The sequence below is a fragment of the Melospiza melodia genome, chromosome 4, assembly GCF_035770615.1.
Source record: "Melospiza melodia melodia isolate bMelMel2 chromosome 4, bMelMel2.pri, whole genome shotgun sequence".
Taxonomy (NCBI): domain Eukaryota; kingdom Metazoa; phylum Chordata; class Aves; order Passeriformes; family Passerellidae; genus Melospiza; species Melospiza melodia.
The window spans coordinates 75,861,393-75,882,370 of NC_086197.1; the positions used below are offsets into that span (position 1 = coordinate 75,861,393).

Sequence of the window (20,978 nt, forward strand, 5' to 3'; positions counted from 1 at the left end):
CTGGAGCAGAGAGCCTTACACTGCAATACACTGGCAGCCACAAACACCCTCTGATTATATAAAACTAGGAATCTTCCACACTGAAGGGCAGTGCAATACCTTTAGAGATGGTCACAGGTCTTAACTTTGGCTTTTGATTAAAAATGCAAGTAAGTATTTATTCCATACCAGGAGATAAGTTAGGAAATGTGTTTGAACTGTAACAGCATTATTAGAACCTGCCTTGGATTCAAAATCCTTCACACCAATGGCTCCCATCTTGTTTGTGGCAATCTAAGAGTGCCAAGAACAACAGCCCAGTGAGAGATCAAACGAGCCTTGCAATGACAGTGCCAGTGTGTACTCACGATGCACATGGTGTCATGACAGCCCTCTCTGTTCTTCCCATGTCACTTAGGTGTTACCCTCACAGCTCATGACCTTCCAATGCCATTCTCAGGAACTTGCCAGCAGCTACATTCTGGTGCCAAGGTTTTTTTTGGCTAATGGGCACAAATGTGATGTGCAGAATACATAATAACATCAATAATTCGATCCTGCCTGTCAAGAAATTACCTGAACATTTGCTCTCCTTGATTGACTCACCCATTTTATCAACCAGTGTCCAGTACTTGTTTGGCTACTGTAGCTGATTGTTTTGTTTGATCTCAACAGGTCCAGAACAAAATCACATGTGTAACGTTACTGATAGCACTTCACAGTTTTTCTTTATTATTATTTTATTCTTTGAGGAAAAGCCCAGCATTGAATTAAAGTGGTGAGTTTAAAGTTTTAATTTTGGTGCTATAGCAAGCCTCATATCTTTACAAAGAAAAAATCTCTTGAAACACACAGCAAATATATTGTGAAGGTACTAATTTTTATCAGGCATCAGTAAATCCTCCATCAAACTCAGATGTGGACTAAAGAACACTATTCAAAACCACAGAGTAAAGTAATGTTCCTACTATACCAGAAATCATTCCTGCAAGCTCTGGACTGATTTCTTAAAGGCAATAAGCTTACCTCACACTATAAATCATATTTTTTGACTCGGTAATAAGGAATATGGTCTCATGGAAGTGAAATTAAGGCAATGCCTGAAATGATATCCCAGATTAAGCAAGTCAGTGACCCTCAAAGTAGGGAAGGATCTAAAGCCTACCTTGAAATTAACCAAAACATTAGAACACAATGTTTGCACTTTTCAAATATTGGTGAATATTTTGTACATGCTGTGTTTATGATAACAGAAAAATTCATCCCAGCAACTAAAACCCATCATTCATTTAATTGGCAAGGAAATCTGAAACAAGCTTTAGAAATCTCAAAGTTGTTTGGAACAGTTGGAATTTTGCCTTTGCACAGACCTCCCTCTATCTCTTAAAATGGAACTAAAATTTCAATTGCAAATATTTCTCTAAATGCAGATGCTAGAAATATGACTCCAGAATGTTTTATTTATGGCCCCATCTCTATTTATGAAAAAAATAATTTTTAATAAAAAATTGGAGTCAGAATATGCAGAATTACCCCACTGTATTATGAAAAACCACCGCTACACTGGGCTTCTGAAAAATTATGAATTTTAGATGGTGCGAATAATACAGAATTTTGTTTTTCATTATTCTAAACAGGTGGATCTTCTGCGCACAATAGACAATTGATGTACTTTTTATAATCTAGAGAAAGATTTCATTCTGTAAATCCAATTAGACAATGCCAAATTTAAAGTCCAGATCTGTCTTTTTTCATAATTTTTATTCTGGCAGCCATTCTAATAAATATGCTTCCTGCCAGTTTCATTGTTCACATTTAGTAATTTGTTGTATCAGCACTAATAAATTAAATCCATAAAAACATTCTAATTGTCCTTGAAAAACATAAAATTAACAACAGTTACTTTAAGGAATTAACACAGGATATCGTCTTACCTACTGCCAGGGAGTAGACAAAACAGGGTGTAATAAGATGATAGATGAAAAACCAAATGGTTATCTTCTGTTCAGCCATCATCTCAAAAGGAACTGTGCACTTCAATACCATCATTCAGAGAACTAGAAAAGTCTGTTACAGAGAAAGAGGAGAGAGTCAATAACTCTGACATAAGGCTTTATCTCATATCACATTTGGCATGGCAGATGATGCAACTAAACTGAATACTTAAGAGTTAGTATAGGAGAGAATCTTTTCAATAATAAATGCATAATCAGAATTTCTGGATCAAATTAATTATATCTATTATTCAGAGAGCACTCTGTTTCAGAGTACTCAGATGTTCTGGTGATGCTGTAATACGGTAAATGTTCAAACTGAGCATCCTTTTTTACACTTCTCTTCTGTATTCTATCCTCCATCTCAGTAAATACTACATTGCAATTCTTGCCTTCAAAATCTGTTAAAAAAGACTACAGTGAAACTAAAGTCCATGCATCTCTTTCAGATTCATTTTGTCTAGTATATCACCATTTTAAACTTTTAATATACAATTAATGGTCCTTCACAAAAGTGGCTATATTTTTCATGAGTTTCCTTTTAAATACTGAATATAATCATTATTGCTATGTTGCTTTCAAAGGTTAGTATATATACAGGAGAAACCCTGCCTCTATATATACTAAAACCAAGCTAAAAAAGCATGCAGCTTCTTTTGAATAGTCTAAGATTTTATAAATAACAGACACTTTTGTAAGATTTGTTACTACCTCAAATCAGAATATTTTGCCTTTTTTTTTTCTTGCTGGGGACTATTATCTATTTCTTTAGAGAAATGTGTCATCATGTTTGCAGTGTGCAATTCTCTAGGTTTTTTGATGGATTTCTTGTCACGAATATATAAACACATCCTTTATATCCATCACACCTTGTTCTTGCTTGTTGATTGGTTCTGCTCTAGCACTCATTAAGAACTTCACACAAAGCAAGGCTTCCAGCTTATCACTGGCAGAATACTGTATCTCAGGCACACGCTGATATCATCCAGTCCCCTCAGTATATCCATTTTGTTACTATTTCATTATAAAATATGCTTATACATACTTAAAAAGCCTTCAGCAATATGCATCCCAGAACATGGTGCATGCTAAAATAAGAAGACTTGTAGATAAGGGGCATTGTTTAGTGGTAGACTTGAGCAGGTCGGGGTAAGCAGCTGGAGTCAAGAGGTCTTTTCCAACGTAAAAGATTCCATGATTCTGATGTTGCATTGTCATTTTTAGCAAGGTGAAATCTCAGTGCTTCTGCTTTCCAGCCTCCCATGCCAGGAATTGATGACTCTGACAGTGACATCCACCTTTTACCATGATACTTGCCCTTTCCACATCAAAATTTTTACCTAATTGTTCATTTCCAAAACTCAGATATTTTAGATCTTGTTTTGAAACTGTGCCATTTCCCACCTCCAGCACCAAGAAAGGGGCATTTTTAAATTACAAAGCACAAGTACAAATACACTTGACTCCCTAAGTACGGTCAGGATAAATCCTGCCCTTATTGCAGAGAACCTCTCATCTGAGCTGTTGCCAGACATGCCTGCTGCAGTGTATGTGTCTCACATCTCCCCCTGAGGTGGCTAGGAATGTGTCTTGGCCTCTGGGGCCTTTTACTTCTCCCCTATTTCCCAGAATAATGCTAAGATGTTCATTTGAACATGCCTCAAACAGTGACCCTGCCTTAGAACAGAGTTTCAAGAGTGTTTTGATAAACTCATAATGCAGGAAAACGACAATAAATATCACAAGAAAATCTTTTGGCTCAGAAAGTACAGGAGCTGTTGCAGGTCACATTTGCTCCTTTTCTAAGCAGAGTAAATCCTTAATAAAAAGTTAAAAGCTGTATGACCCTACAGTTATGGCTGTTACATGACAACTGTGCTCAGCAAAAGACAGACAAGAGTTAAACAGTGATTCCCCAGAACTGAGATTTATTTAGAAATATTCCCTAGAAAAAGGCTCTTAGATTGGCAACAAACACATATGCTTACTATAGCTGGATCCGAGGAGAAAGATGTACTAAACATCTTTACCTTCCCACTTCTGTTGGCACTAAAGTTTCTTTAGATTCTGTCACACAAAGGACATCCACAACCATTTCAAGCATCTACCTTGACCAACGAATGAACTATTGTGTGTGATTCATCCAGAAGGCAGCGGTAGGTTTGACCAAGAAATTACTTTGTATGCTTTTCCAGCAGCCACGCCCAGACTATGACATCCTTGTGATATGACACTGCCTTGCCCGAAACATTTGTTTCCAAATGACAAGAGTAAAGTGCATAGTTATGCTGAAATAATGCACATAATTAAATAGCAAAGAAACAGGAACTCTTTAGGGAACAACGGTAATTACACAGCAGCTCATGATGATAATAACTGTGTTCAAGTGTATTGATAGAGGAGACTGTTAAGAGCACTGTGTTCTCTGACATTATAGTCAGAGAGGGAAGATCCCTCCTCCCTCTCTTCAGCAGAATTTAGATTTGATTTTGGAAAGATACAATATCCTCTAGTTCCCCAAAAATCCACTTTTGCTGGCTCAGGAAAAAAAAATGGTTTCAACAATGGCTTCAATTGCAGTAAATAAGAACTGTGTCAGTAAACGCTATAAATACTTCATTTTATTCAGAGACAAAAATATTCACCCTGCCAGGATTTAAATCCTTTCCCTACTCGCACTTGTTTCGGCTGAGTGGGTTCTGTATATATAGCACAGCCATCCCTCCTGATTCATCTCAGCTTGTGGGTGAGAAGCTGTTTCACATCGCTCTGCTGAATTTTGGCAGACCTGGCTGCTCTGAGATGAGACAGCAGGCAGGTTACTGCTGTGTGTGTGGCAGGTGGCAGAGCTGGGCAGTGCTACCACCCAGCTGCCCAAGGAGCCCTCCCTGTGTAGCTGAGGGAGCAGCACTGGGGCCAGAGGCAGCACTGTGAGCTGCCCTGCTCAGGCAGCACAATCTACTCTTGCTCTACAGCTCCCAACCTTTATTCTCTGCAGAGTGAGAGGGGTATTGCTGCCTAATTGAAAATCATTCCTGAACAAATGAACAGCTGAGTCACTTTTCTCCTCTGAAAAAGCACAGAGTGTCTACACATCTAGACATACATCCTTCAGTCTGCACAGTACACTATCCTTCTTCCAAACAAACCATCACAATTTCAGAAAACAAGTAAGACACTTAAAAAATATGTATTAAAATAAGCAGGCATTTAAATGCAACCATGCCATGTTTAATTACTAAATAATGCTCATTAACACACTCAGGTCTCTTTTCACTGTTCAGTTTGCCAGAAGAACCAGTCCCAGTCACCACTACAGCACCTTTGCTAGATTCAAAAATACAAGTTCTGGTGAGCTGTCTGGAGTGCAATCCCCAAAGGAGGTAGAAAAAACTGGGGCATTGGCTGCTGAATGAGAAGCACATTGAATTTTGAATGCAGGGACCTGCCAGAGTGCTTCTGGAGGCCTGCAGTGTCTCATGATGCTTCATTAGGATGAGAGGTGTTCCCAGGACACAAGGGTAAACATGTCTGTCTACAGTATCCAATTGTAAGGATTCTTTAGTCTCTCAAAATGCACTTTAGGAAAATATCTACATTTTCTGCCATGTGTGACTTTGAGATCTTCAGTGCACTTTGGCATTTATTTAAGAAAAAAAGACACCTATTTTACAGCTATGGAAGTAGACAGTGTTTTCCATCACTTCCCTGATAAATCCGAACATGCAGATGACATCATTGTTTTGCAAGGAAATAAAGCATTTACAGGGTAGACACAAAGAAATTACAAACAGTAGGTAATTGAAGTCAGTTGAATAAAGATTTTCAAGATCCAAGGCAGCTCAAACAAAGTACCTAATCTACCAGATTTGAAATCAAGAAGGGATAGGGATAGACAAGGGACAGCAGAGTAACAGTAGGGGATGTTGAAGAGGTGAAGAGGAGACCAAGATCTCAACACTACAGAGGGAAGGAATGCCATGTGGGACATTTAGGATCTGTGAGAAGATGGAAGCAATAAACTAACCCAAAAGGGCTGGTAGAAAAGAAGGCAGAGAGGGAAAGTGAAGGAGATATAGGTAGATAAAGATGTATGAGAATTGTCAGTTGCCTCTGTCAGTAAATGTCAACGTTTACCATGGAAGAGCTTTCCTGAACCTTGCCTGCCAAGGCTTTCAGTGTGGGGGCAGCATGATTGTCAGCCCCAGACACCCACTCCAGGCTCCAGACAGGAACCCCAAGTGCTGAAGGGGAAGAGAGGGGGCAGAACAAAGTGTTTAGGAACTCTGGCATGGTGCACATAGCTAGAAGAGGTAAATCAAGATGCTTGTTATGATCCTCATTTCCTGGTATATTATGATAATTACAGACATTCAAGTTTCAGAATTGGTAGAGATTCTGTCCAGATTAGACTGTAAACAGATACAACAATCTAGAAGAAATATGTGGCTCTCTACCCTTTTTCAAAAAATGAATATATATAATTGCAATAATTCACTCGCAAATTAACACAGTGGCAAGTTATAATCAAAGTCTTTTAGGAGTCACACAATACTACAGCCTAATCAGTGTTTTGTATTTGTTTTTACTTCAGACTCTTTCAGTGATTTTTGTAAGCACGTAATTGCTCCTCGTCTTTATTTTCTTAACAGAGTTAACATTTTCTTCTATGATAAGTAACTCCTCACAAATCTTGTTAGTTGCTCAGTATGTAGAAATACCACAAAATGGTTTAATTTAAAAAAAATTATGTACATTGCATATTATTTATTGTATCACTTTTTGTCCTTTTCTGCTATTTTGACCCTTGCAAATTAATTTTGTGATCAATGAACCAGTTCTGACAATCTGGGTAAAAATGTGCCATTAAAAAGGGGACTGAATCTCCTTCACAAGTCTGGCTTCTCAACCATCACCCACGCATAATCCAATTTACTTCTGAAGCCAATGCTTTAGCCACTAGCATTTATAGCTTTCTCTATTACTGGAAAAGTGATGACGCTCAAGTTCCTTGCCACTGCACAGATTTGTCTCATTCCAGTGGTCTGGGATTGCTGTAAGCAAAGTTCCAAACCAGCCCTCTTACAGCACTGCTGCATCTGCAAGAGATTTTATGTGTTAGCTGGCTCTCACTTAGGAGTCCAAAAGTGACTTTAGTTCCGTTCAATAAAGACTTGTAGAAATACTTCATTTCCTTATGACTTCTATAACCATAATCTTTGGTTTTGACAGATTTGTTCAAGTGAAAACAGAATCTCAAATCCACCACTCACAATACTGCCCACTGGCCCAAACAGTCCATCATCAACAGTTGTGCTTCTAATATTTTCCACTTCATCCTACATAAAGAATATAGCTACACTCTCCCTTTCACATGAATGAAATCCAGCTAAAAGCACATCAATTTGATAGCCCATAAGTAAGATACTCTTCTTGAACAGAATTTACAATTTCAAGGACAATATGCAATGACATAACAAAAAAGCACAAAGTTGGCGCAACATGCAGGCTAATTCTTCCCCTCCAATAACTCCATGCTTTTTAACTGCTTACTGGTGCCAAGTAACCAATAATTAAAAAAAATAATTAAAACAAACACAGAATAAGTTTATTAATATATTTTAACAGGCTAAATTAGCAAGTGATTCTATCACTACTGGATAACCAGCTCTGGGATTTTGATTAATAAATATTGACTTGGAAATAGAAAAAAACAGTATCTTGGAGGTGATCTGGAATTTAATACCATCTGGAATTTAATCTGGACAAAGATCACAAGAAAGACAAGAAGGGATTCTTCAACTGAACCAAAAACAAAAGGAAAACAAAGGATATAATGTGGGTCCATTGCTAAATGGAGTGGGAACTGGTTACATGAGGATGCTCAAAAAATGCTGATGGACATCTTGACAAGGCTGCTTGGAATTATCTTTGAAAGGCTGTGGTGATCAGAAAAGGTCCCTGAATACTGGAAGAAAGCAAAGGCCACTCTGGTCTTCAAAAATGTCAGCCTCACCTCAATCCTCAGAAAGCTGATGTAGTGCCTCATTCTGGAGGCCATCTCTACCCGCAGAGATGACAAGAAAGCAATCAGGAGTAGGCAAGGAACATTCCTCAAAGGAAAATCATGCTTGACCAACCTCATTACCATCTACAACCTCATTACCTTCTACAACAAAACAACTACGTGGAAAAACGAGGACAGAGCAGCGGGTGTTTTCTAGCTCAACTTCAGCAAGGTTTTGAACACTGTCTTGCACCATCCTCATAGGAAAACTCCAGAAATGCAGGCTGGATCAGTGGACAGTGAGCAGAACTGAGAACTGGCTGAACATCAGATCCCATAGTATCATAAGCAGCAGAGGGTTTAGCTGGAGTCCTGTCACTAGTACTGTGCGCAGTATGGTTTAATGTATTCATCACTGACTTGGATGAAAATGCATCCTCAGTAAATTCACAACAATACAAACCTGACAGGAGGGCTGATACCCCAGTGTGCTGTGAGCCCTTCAGAAGGACCTCAGCAGGTTGCAGAGATAGACAGAGAAGAGTTGTATGAAATTCAAGGAAGGTAAATGCAGGTGCCTGCACTGGAGGAAGAAAGCACCAACACAGGCTGCATCATCCTTCCCATTTTCATTGTTTCTCTCTGTTTTGTCTTTTTGTTATTTTGTCCTCATATTTTACACAACTAATAATATGTCTCTTTTTTCTTACTTGCATCCACTGATTCATTATGAATCAACATTAATTTTCTTCCCTACAAGGGCCGTAGAGTGGTCACAGCTCAGCTAACCAACACCTCTGTAACAAGTGGTCATCTGGTAATACTATTACAAACACACGTTTTCAGGAACATTAAGCATCTTCTAATTTGTGGTAAGCTAAACAACTCATCTTTACTATTAATCATTAATATAGTTTACTTACTTTTCTTTAGCAGATTTTGCAAAAACATAGTTTGAAATACTTTCAGATTATAAAGTCTTCCTTAGTGGTACTTACACACTGTCTTTAACTATCACATCAGCAACACAGCGTCAGACAGACAGTTCCTGTCCACACTACTTGCTCTATCAGCAACTTGTTGCTCTTTCTTCTAAGGTAATAAAAAAGAAAAGAATCACTTACTACTATCATAACTCACAGGCATTACTCACTTTTTTGAAAGCTTGCTGCCTAAAGACTGGTAAAATATTTCAGCAACAAAAATCAATAAACCTCCTTCCAAGTCCTGAGCATCCTGCAGAACAGCACACTACTCTGTTCCCACATGTACACTTACACAAGCTTCCACTTGTGTCTTAAAGACCAAGCAGTTTAAATTTGACTCCATGGTTACCAAACATACTCAAGTATCTAAAATCAGCATGAAAAAACATTAGCTACTAATACAAATAAATATCCATTACTAAAACTGGGTATTCCTTCATGAGAATAGAGATTTTTAGGTTACTTTGGTCAATACCTTTTAAGGGACAAAACACATTAACTTCTTAAGAAAAATTAAGTGTACAATTTATGTTCTTTATTTTGAGCTTTAAATTTTGTTAGTTTATAAAAGAAAAAAAATACTAAACAGAACATTATAGGGAAATTAAATCTTAAAGAGATCCATTTCTAAGAAAAAAATCATTTTATGTTTCAGAAAAATGAAATGAAAACTATAAAAATCTTTATCATGCTCTTGGCATTTTCACTTGATTTTCATATTTTCTTGAACTTAGTAATACCTTGTTATTCATCAGTAAATAGAGATACTGGAATGAATCGTGTATATTCAATAAGTTCACAGCAGATGTATTTATATACATAAAAATTTAACAGTTTATCCATATAATCTGCAACTCAGGATACCCTATAACATACTACTTATTATACAGCCAAGGACAAGCTCAGTGGGAGATTTCATCTTCAAAATGCATGTTTCCTAGCAACTCTCTTGAAATCAGAGTAGCATTTTTAAAATTTACATCAATCACTTGGAACTGTTGAGAATACTTAAAAACATCTCTTTCATCCTATGAATAAACAGTTTGAATCAGACTAGCAGCTGCAAAAAGGAGAAAAAAGAAAAATCAACTCAATGTTTACTAGAACTTGCTGGTGGATTTTGGAACAATACATTATTTGTGCCTTTTGGTTTTAAGCTTACACATTTCAGAACAGATGTTGGTGAGATTCATTGGTGTTTTTTATAGGTTTGAGCCATCATCACCATTTCAAAGTTCCTCTGTGTTTTAGAGACTATTTTTCAGGGATACATAATCATGAAGTAGGCTTAGCTCTGCTCTGGATATTTTAGCAGACAAGGAATTATTTCATTCTATTGGTCTCATGACCTACAACTAGAGCATTGTTTCTGTAGTCTCCAGATTTTTGGGGAGTTAAAAAAGAATAATTATTTTGAAAGCTGAGTTTCTTGGCTCTTAATTATCAGTTGATACTTTTAATACATGAGTTACCTATCAATGCCAGCAGAACCTTAGAGGCACACAGCATGTACAGAAATCTCTCCTAACACTTAGTCAGCAAGGAGGGACATGTGGACATAGAGCATCAGAACAGCCTTTGGAAATCCCTGTGCCAAAGTCGCTACATCTGACATAAGAAATCATATTTTCCCAAAGCTACTCAGAATCTTGATCTCATGATTGCACTTAGATTAAACCAAGGTGGATCAAGGAAGAGAATAGACAGGAAAATGGGCAGGCAAAGGGTCTGGTTGTGACTCTTCTGGGTGACGGGTCCCCGTTCTGTATGCACATGTGTGGACAGACACACAGGTGCACACCACGGGGATGGGACCAGAGTCCAGGTCCCTGTGGTGGCAGCAGCAGGAGACAACAGAATGTGTCAGAGGTTTGAGAGGTGCTGTCACATCTTGCAGCAACTCCATGTTTTTCCAGGCAAAGGAATAGAGTCCCCACAGACAGAGCTGAACGACTGCCTACAGGTGCTGCACAGCTAACCTGTATTTACTGCATTTCTGACATGGCCCAGACATGGCCTCCAACACGGGGGCTTTCCCTGTTTAGGAGCTTCTCACAAAACAGGTATGATGAAAACTGAAGTAAATGATACCTGAAAAAGATAATCCTTTCAAATTAGGCATCGTACCATTTTTGAATAATAACTCTGACTTGAAAGTATGAGAAAGTATGTAGTAGTGCTAGGGTTCTGTGCTCACTACTCCTGCTTTTCAGCACTGAAGAGAGCTCAAACAGACCATGTTTTTGCTTAAAACTTACACAGTGAATAGGCACAGTAATTTTATTCATTTTCCCTATTATGACCTAATGTTTTCATCTTTGGCCAAAGAACAATACTTCCTAATTCCTGATTTCCAACTTCTGGATAAAAGAATTATTATTATTAATATTATTATTATTACTATCATCATCATCATTAAATTTTTCCAATTATTTAGGTTTATCTGGGGGTTATATATGACCAAAACTGTTCAACAAGCAAGGCTGACCATTCAAACTGCTAAGTACTCATACAATACTAATGTTCTGATTTTTCATTGTCTGGTACCACAATTGAAGGGCAAGAAACCCATTACCTAAGAAAAAGAAAGCATACAATCACCTGCAGACACTGTTTTACCCAGCAAAAGCAAAGTAATCAGCATATATTCTAATATCTCTGATGATATGCTAGTGGATCTACAAATTATGCTTTAATCCATTAACTTTCACACATACTTTCTATCATGCCTGCCTTTGTCCTTCTTCCTTGACCTTTTCCCCAAAGTGCTCAACTTTTCTTAATTGATCTAATTTAAATGGAGAGGCATGTAAAGTACTTTTCATGTTCAATTTATTTCTAAAAAAAATTTGATAAAATTACCTCCAGATGTGCAGCTGAAATGACAACAGAACAGATGAAGTATTACTCACAGTAACCAATACCAGAAATTAAATAGCATCATTACCTTCTTTGGAATCTCTGTGCTTTCATACTGATGGACATATGAGAACACAGTTTAGCATGCGTAAGAATATTTTAAAAGGCTATGTGAAGGATGATGCTATTTTTAGAGATCCAGAACTTCTGTATATCACATTCTGTGGTCTGCTAATGCATCTGTCAAATGAATCATTATAGTAACACAAATGTAGCCATTTAGTATTTCCATTTCTCAAAATATTACAATAAATCTCCTTTTAAATGTACACGGTTTATTCTGTAACATTCTTTGGGGGTATTTGCCTTCTTTTGGTATAATTTTTTTTGTAAAAAACTATCTTTTTTGTAAAAAAAAAATTACCAATTTCCACAATATGATTTCCAGAATTTCCAGAATATGAAAAAATCTTCTAGTAGAGAAAATGACTATGAAATATTCAATATACACAATTAAACTAACCAGGCATTCTGCATCACAGTTTTATATATTGCCTTTCTCTTCTTATAAGAGAGTAGCTACAGAGTAGCTCTAGGTCACAGCACAGATAGCTTCTGTGCTGATGGTATAACAGAAAAACCTTTTTATAAGGCATTGAAAGTTGACAATAAGTCAGTATTATCTTAGATATGCCTTCTTACATTACTATTTGCTTTGGCAATTTATTTTAATGCTGTAATCTGTCTTTCCCTTCAAAGCAAACACAGAAGTTCAAGGGCAATTTTAAAGAGCTAAGATTTCAGTATTTGTGATCCAACACATGATTTCAAGTCCAAACTCTTGCAGATCATTCTTTGGACTCTTCAGCAGAAACATGACAGTGACAGGAGCATCCAGTCCTTTGTCAGAATGGCATACTGGCACTGAAGGATTTAGGCAGAAGCACAGTAGAACAAATAGGAAGTATTTCCTAATTTGAACAAAATTAGGAAATAATGTGATGGTTTAGGACCCCCAGGACCAAGGTTAGGGTTGTATGGGAATGGAGTGTTATCAGATTATCATGAAAAGATGAGCTTTGGAAGACAAGCAGCAAACTTCACTCCAGGAGGCACGATATCCCCTAAGAGAGCATGTACCAAAGAACTGAGAAATAATGTAAATTAATATACCCCTTTCTTGCACATGAGAATTGAATGAAAGCTAGATTTTTCCTGGTATACATGGGCAAACTCCTCTTTGTCTATGACTAGGATAACATGGTCAAAACCAGATTTTTTTTTTTGATACAGACAAAAAGAGAAATTTTCTTCATCTCTGCTCTCATATTTGATACCTGAGATTACAGTTGAGGAGATTATTTAAGACACCTTGCTATATTCAGTAAATTGTATGTGAAGAGGAAAAAAGTAAAGAGAATTAATTCCTTTGCTTATCATCAACCTTCCTCTGTCTTCATGTTTGTTTTCCAGTATACAGTTTGAAGAAAACAGTCACCAGTGGACAAGTTTAGTATTCACAAAATATTATAGTGCTGTGCCTATAACATATAATGTGTCAGATATTTTCATTAAGTGCTTCTGTTAGTACCACTATTTTATGCTTCATGGCATATCTAAAGATCATTTCTTCTAACACATCATTAGTATTTTTTTTTAATGGTTTTGGTTGGCAATTTGGACTTATCTTGCAAAGAGTGTGAACCTACAAAGAACACCAAATACATTTAAAACAAATACAGAGAGAAATGGTCAGATGATAGTCCTAAGTGACCGGTATCAAGAGCTCTTGGACTCCATTATGTTTTAAAATAAATTATGCAAGAAATGGATTTGTAAAGAATCCTCAAAACCTGACAGAAATCTCACACAGTCTTGTACATCTATATGCAAACCCTGAGATAAGGTGTGCTGACTTAGGAAGGCCATGGGATAGAGATGACATTGTTGAGAGAGAGATTGAGCTAGAAACAAGTTTCAACGAGTTTCAAAATAGAGCCTTACAAAAAGACCAAGATATTTTAGAGAATCAGAACTGTGAAAGATGCATTGCAGCAGGACCACATGGGGAAAAAATATAGGTGATTGGTGTTAGAAGGAATAGCAGCACTGTGTGGCAAAAGCTAACAGGCTGAAAAACGTTTATAAGGTATTGTAACCAGGAAATAGGTTCCTTCTGATGGAATGGCACTGAGTTTTACATCTCTTGTGCCTCAGCATTCATCGAAAGTGAGAATGGAATAAAATCTTTTAAAATGCCTCTCAGTTCTCTGTCTCTGTAAAAGCTGGGAAAACCAACAGAAGTGACTCATCCTGTGTCTCATAAATTTTATTGAAAACATTTAGCTAAAATAAAATGCAAAAACATAAATTAAAATAAATTCTGAGGAGGGTGATCTGAAAGTGATCATCTGCTGCTGTGAAACAAGTTAATGAATTTGAATAAAATCTGTAAATATTTTGAAGAAATTTTGAATAAATTTGTATTCAAAACTGAATATGTACCTTGAAGATGGTTCTAAACAGTTATTTTTTGTGTTTCAATCACCAACTTTTTGTTATTGATTTTGCATATTTAAGTTTTCATTTCTTATGTGGTGTGAATTCCCGTTCTTTTCCTCATTCCCAACAGACACAGGTTAGATATTACAATAACACTCAGGTGGAAGAAGTCTGACAGCCCTTGGGAACAGCTTTTACAGCAGGCATTGTAAAAGTTTCCTTGAATTCAAGCCACTTTAAAGTCTATCTCTTTGAGGCCGTGTTTCAGGGTCACTTTGACACCGGAAATTTCCTTTCTGATGTCTTCCCTTTCACAACTGTATTGTCGTTCGTGCTGCCAGGAAGGCACACAACCACAAGATACAAGCAAAACCCTGAAGTCTTGGACCTTTCCCATGTAACAGTGCCAAAGGAAGGACATGGAAAAAGAAATTACAAGAGAAGGTTTTTGACCTTCAGCTTGGTAATACCCGTCATTTTGAATTAACTGTAAATTCACTCCTAGTATAACTGCAAATGAAAAAAAGTCTGGTTTTTTTTAAAAATCACAATTAACAGTAAGTACAAAGCGGCCACAGTGTTCTTCCATGCTTAGAAAACCAAGGCATTCACCGCAAAAAGGAATAAATTATGGAAGTTATAAACCAGAATGGGTGCTCTCTGGACAGCAGCAACTCTGAAAAACCTCTAAGGGATTCAGTGGACAAGCAATTTTGCTGGGGTTTCCAGGACAATGCTGAGGCTGAAAGAACTGTGTGACCCTTAGGGATTAAATGACTAACAAGTACAATTATCATGTGAATTTGCTTGTTAGAAATAAGCAAATTTGCTTGGAAAGAGCATGACTCATATGTGAACACTATGAATAATTGTGATGCTGAGTGATATTTATTTAAAGAGACAAAAAAGAGCACGGAGAGATGTAAAATATACACATATATACAAAAGGAGTGGAGAAAATGCCTTATGGCAAGAACTTTGCTTGTTCAACCTGTTTGGCATATCAAGGAGATGACTGGTGAATATCCTGGTTACAGGACATAAGCATGGCTTGAAAATACAGGACACAAAAAGGCACTGCTGTCTTCTGGAGAAAGACATAATAAAACCAAAAATCTGGAATTTGATTCTGGAATTATTTAGATGGGATGTATGGTAAAATTTTAGCAAGGCATACAGTGACATTCCCAGCTCTTGGAGTCTTCAGTACCTACTGAACATTCTTTTGCAAGGCAGAAAGTACCAGCACTGAGGCAGCCGACCTGCCCCGCAGCTCTCACTGCCTTTCAAGACCTCCAGCTGCAGACAGAAGGCAGGTGATGATGTTCTGGCATGGTGTTTCCCTAGAGTGGGATCCTTTCAGACTGACAAGCCTTGTTCCCTGTTCTTAACACCGTTTTATAGCACCTCCTTTTAGTGTTTTCTGCAAAGGACACTGCGATTCCAGAAACAAAGTGCCATGCTCCAGTGAAGTTCAAAGTAGATTATTTTTTCGTGAACAGCAACTTTTATTGCTCCAAACTATTAAAAATACTCCAACCTACTACTTTCCTGAATGATACAAACAGCTGTGGAAGCTAAAAAGCAAGCTGTGATCAAGAGATCAAAAATATAGAAAGGAATGATTGTAAAAGAAAAACTTCTTGATAATAGCTACATCAATTACAAAAGGTCTGGAGATGATATTGGGTTATGAATTATGGTGAAAGATGTTCCATTTCCATAGAAATAAAATACCTGCAAGAAAAAAATCCTTAATACCAGCACACTCATCATTTCATCAGCAGCAAGATAAAGAAACAGACCTCCATGCACAGATCTCACTGCTCTTCTCTTAAAACGAGCTTCGCAGTACATTTTAAATTAATGTCAATGAGTATTGAAAAAATTTAAACTTGATACTTCAAATGCTACAGGCAAATATTTTCAAGAGGGACTTCTATATCTATTATAAAAAATAAAAATTTTCAAATATTATTAGGTGCTCTCTCCTTCCCCCCCCCCTTTTCTTTTTCCCTAAGAATGTTACTCATTCTCACCAATTAATTTAACACTGACACTTCAAATCACATTCCTCAAGATGAGATGCTACTCACTCTAACATCTACACTCCCACTCTTTCCCCAAACATAATTCACTTCTTATGTCTCATTTTTTGTTTTTCACAGAATCACTAGGCTGGAAGAGACCTTCAAGATCACCAAATCCAACCCATGCCCTAACACCTGAACTAAACCATGGCACTTAGTGCCACATCCAGTCTGTTTTTAAACACATTCAGGGATGATGTCTCCATCACCTCCCAGGGCAGACCATTACAGAACTTTATCACTCTAAACTTTATCACTTTATGCATAAAAAACTTTTTCCTAATATCCAACCTGTATTTCCCTTGGCTCAGCTTAAGTCTGTGTCTTCTGGTTCTGTCAGCTGCTGCTTGGAGAAGGAGACCAACCCCAGCTGACCACAGCCACCTTTCAGGGAGTTGTAGAGTGATAAGGTCACCCCTGAGTCTCCTTTTCTCCAGGCCAAACACCCCCAGCTCCCTCAGTCGCTCCTCACAGGGTTTGTGTTCCCAGCCCCTCTCCAGCCTCGCTGCCTCCTCTGGACGCGCTCAAGCTCTCAAGGTCCTTCCCAAACTGAGGGGCCAGAGCTGGACACAGCACTCACGGTGTGGCCTCACCAGTGCCAGTACAGGGGGAGGAATGACCTCCCTGCTCCTGCTGGCCACACTGTTCCTGATCCAGGCCAGGATGCCACTGGCCTGTATGGCCACCAGGGCACTCTGCTGGCTCGTGTCCAGCCGGCTGTCACCAGCACCCCCAGGTCCCTTTCTGCCTGGCACTGTCCAGCCACACCATCCCCAGCCCAGAGCACTGCAGAGGGTTACTGTGGCCAAAATGCAGGACTGGGCACTTGGCCTTATCAAATTGCATCTTACTGGACTCTGCCCATCCATCCAACCATTCCAGGTCTCTCTGCAGAGCCCTCCTACTTTCCAGCAGATCAACACATGCTCCCAGCTTAGTGTCGTCTTAAAATTTACTAATGAAATACTCAATCCCCTCATCCATGTCATCAGTAAAGATATTGAACAGAACTGACCCCAGCACAGACCCCTGAGGGACACCCCTGGTGACAGGCCACCAGCTGGATGCAGCACCATTCACCACTCCTGTCTGGGCCCAGCCATCCAGCCAGTTCTGAACCCAGCACAGAGAGCTCCTGTCCAAGCCATGGGCTCCAGCTTTTCCAGGAGTGTGCTATGGGAGACAGTGTCAAAGGCCTTGCTGAAGTCCAGGTACACAACATCCACAGCCTTTCCTGAATCCAGGCAGGTCAGCTGGTCATAAAAGGAGATCAGGTTGGTCAAACACGACCTACCATTCCTACACCCATGCTGGCTGGGTCTGATACCCTGGCCATCCTGTAAGTGCAGTGTGATCATATTCCATATAAACTCGTTTTGGCCATTTTTGCCTAATTTCAAGCCCATTCATATAAACACATGTACATCCATTCCATTTCTTGTCTGCCTCTGTCTAGTGCTAGGAACCAGCGGCATCAAGAACCAGCCTTTTTGTACCTTTATTTACTAACCAAAAGTTTCCTCCTATAGTACTTTACCATTGCTTTTAGGTATTAGTTGAGTCCTTGTGAGTTCTCTATGGTATTCACCCCTTACAATAAGGTATGCTTTCAAATACTGCCATTATTCTCGTGATTCTTCTATGAAGCCACTAATACTTATTTAATATTTTAAAATCTGCCTGAATGGTCTCTGCAGTGCTTTCCTCAATCTTACTAAATATTTCCTATTTTACTGTAGTTGAATGTCAGAGAAGAATATTTACACATAGCACTAAGATACTGATTATCTCTAAGACTCCCCATGTCTTTTTAAAGCCATTCACTTATGGAGATGATAAACAGAAATGTCTGAATTGTACAGATATGTACCTCAGGGAGGGGGAGGAACTGAAAATGCCGGGAACTGCTTGTCTGCCTATCTTTCCATTCTGTTCTGCATTGCAGCTATACAGCATTAAGGAAGAAACTGTTCATTCCTTAAACCTGTTTTTAAAAATCACGTGGCATGCTTTCGGTTCTGTGAAATGCAGTTAACGAACTGTGCGCGACGATTCTCCGCTAGATCCTGACCTTCCCTATTATTTAATTGGCAATTAGTTCAACACACTGCACTGCCATGCACTGCTAATGTTACCATGTTACCCAGACAAAGTTATTTTTTCAGAAAGGAGTAAAAGCAAAGTAAAAGGGGTGTGTGAAATTCCATCACTGGACAGGATGTTTGAAACCCCATCACCACCAGCCTTTGGCAAAGATAAAGAAGGCTGCAGAGTGAATATAACCTGTCTCCACAGGGAGCATCCTGCCAAAGCTCAGTGTGATGGTGCATAAAGGAACAGAATAAAGGAGGCTTAAAAAGTGACCACAGCATTCTTCAGATTTCTTGGCTGTAATCCACTTATGAATCTTACAGTTTTTATTAGTGTTCCCTTCTTTTAATGAAAACTGAAATACAACACAACCATTTATATTTGCAATGTTTCTAGCTTCAATACAATATGTGGAGAATCAGGGAAGAAATAATGAATACATTGGCTGCTGCTTTTTCTGCATGAATAAGACCATTATGGCTTTGGACTATAATCTTAATTCTCAGACAAGTGAGTCCAAGTGAATCACAGATTTTGAAAGTGTGCTGAGAAGCCACCTGATTCACCACTGTGCTACTACACCCTCTAGATTAGGTCCTACAACATAAAAATAGAAACAGTGAAGCACTAGAAGTATGTTTAAACTGTAAAATTTTCTGGTTTTATCTATCATTTCTCTAGAAGGTTTTGCAGGAAAAGAAATATCATTTCAAGAGTTAAAATCGAAAGCAGATGATTTTAAGCACTGTATGGACTCCTTTTTTCCTAGGAAGATAATTACAGGCAACAATCTGTCCAAATGTCTCGTAGCAGATAAAGAGTAAGTGATGTATATAACTATTGTGCATCCCTGCTGTGATGCAGCTGCTGCTTCTGTGTCACTAATGGACTCCTCTCTTGGCAGAGAAGGAATCTCCTGTCCTTTTTCAACAGGTAACAGGCAAAAATAAATTGCAAATCCTTGACTTGGCTGTCAGGAAGCCAATTATCATTTCAACTGACCAGAATCACTCAAAAAGAAAAGCAAAGAAGAAGAAACATGACAGAAGATGACAGAAAAAACCAACAGAACTGGTCAAAAAGGAAAAGTGGATTCAATGCTGAAAATACGAGCAGTCTCAAAATAAAATTAGGATAGCCTCCTAGTAGTTGTGCTGTTTTCCTTGCTTTCTTTTTTCATCTGACAGGAATAAATGCAAAAACCAGACCCCTGTGGATCTTTTCTGGTATCTTAACAAAACATACTTTGCTCCTGGCAAGTTTATACAGTTCATTATTTCAGTGTTTTGGGTTTTAATAGAGTGCTGCATCTTATTTAGCAGTAAGTACTGGTATGAACTTGAGAGACATGGGTCGAAGAATGGGAGGAGACAGAAGGAAGGCTTTCTCATCCCTCCAATTGCAGTGAACTCCACAGCTTGCCCAGGGGAGGAAAGGGTACTGGCCTCAGGGACAAGGGTGCAAAGAAAAAAGGGATAAACATGGTGATTTGGCTTAATAATAGGCTGCCTACTACATCAAACTGGATTAGATACAGTTCATTTCCTGCAAAGGTTTCCCAAGATTTGCTTTACATTGCCTTGTGCCAAACTAGAGAGTTGTTTCCTGTTATCCCATAAAAGTGGGTTTAGTAGAAGGATACAACTGTAGTATGAAGCTGGGTGGTGCATGGCCCTGATGGTGAGGTTCAGCATGTGACACCTCCTACTCTACAGCTTGCTCCTAAATTATCCCCCAGTACCTCAGCTGGGTAAACAATGACACCCAGCGTAGATGACAAAGATCTTTCTCACAGATGCAATTTTACCACATGTTAGAGCAAACCAATTTAGAGACTGTTTAAAGAGTGGCAGTCCTAACATGATACCTACATGTTTCTTTCCTTCAGAGTTTGCAGAAAGCATGCCAGTACACATGGTGCCACTGGTTTCGTAATTCATAGTGTAAAGTGTTTGATTTGATTTAATTTGTATGTAAAAATGAATAATCATATGAATAATGAATAATTGATAATCACCAATTTGCTTCCAGCTCTTATCTTCATGTTTGAATGGGTATAAAATATGAGTCCTTTGGGAAAGGAAATGAGTGGTGCCACTGGAGGCCTGGCTGCACAAGGGTCAGATGCTAGGAAGCTCAGAGAATGCACTCATCAGCTGCTCAGGGTCCTGGCCTTCGCCCCCTGGCATCCCACCCAGCTCCCTGCCTTTGCAGGTATTTATCACAGTAAATAACAGCAGATCGGTGCCTTCATACACAGGCAGCTTCCAGCAGGAGGAAGTGGCTTTTATTACCCAGATTACACAGAAGCAGGTTCTCAGGGAACTTTAAATGTTTTCAGCTCCTGGAATGTCTGATATCCAGCTTTCCACCACAAAGAAACCTATCAGCTTTTTTCAAAATGTTTTAGTAGAAAAAAAAATTACTCTCTATCAGATCTGAAAACACTTTTCAGAATCTTCACCTGAAA

General features: G+C 38.5%; 1 protein-coding gene across 1 annotated transcript in view; it reads right to left on the reverse strand.

Moving 5' to 3' along the window:
- Nucleotides 1-20,978, reverse strand: part of CNTN1 (contactin 1) — a 204,600-nt gene that overhangs the window by 66,862 nt on the left and 116,760 nt on the right. The window contains exon 3 of the mRNA XM_063155209.1: nucleotides 1,914-2,046. Within this exon, the coding sequence (XP_063011279.1) occupies nucleotides 1,914-2,028 (115 nt within the window). The 5' untranslated portion in view covers nucleotides 2,029-2,046. The remainder of the gene's footprint in view (nucleotides 1-1,913; nucleotides 2,047-20,978) is intronic.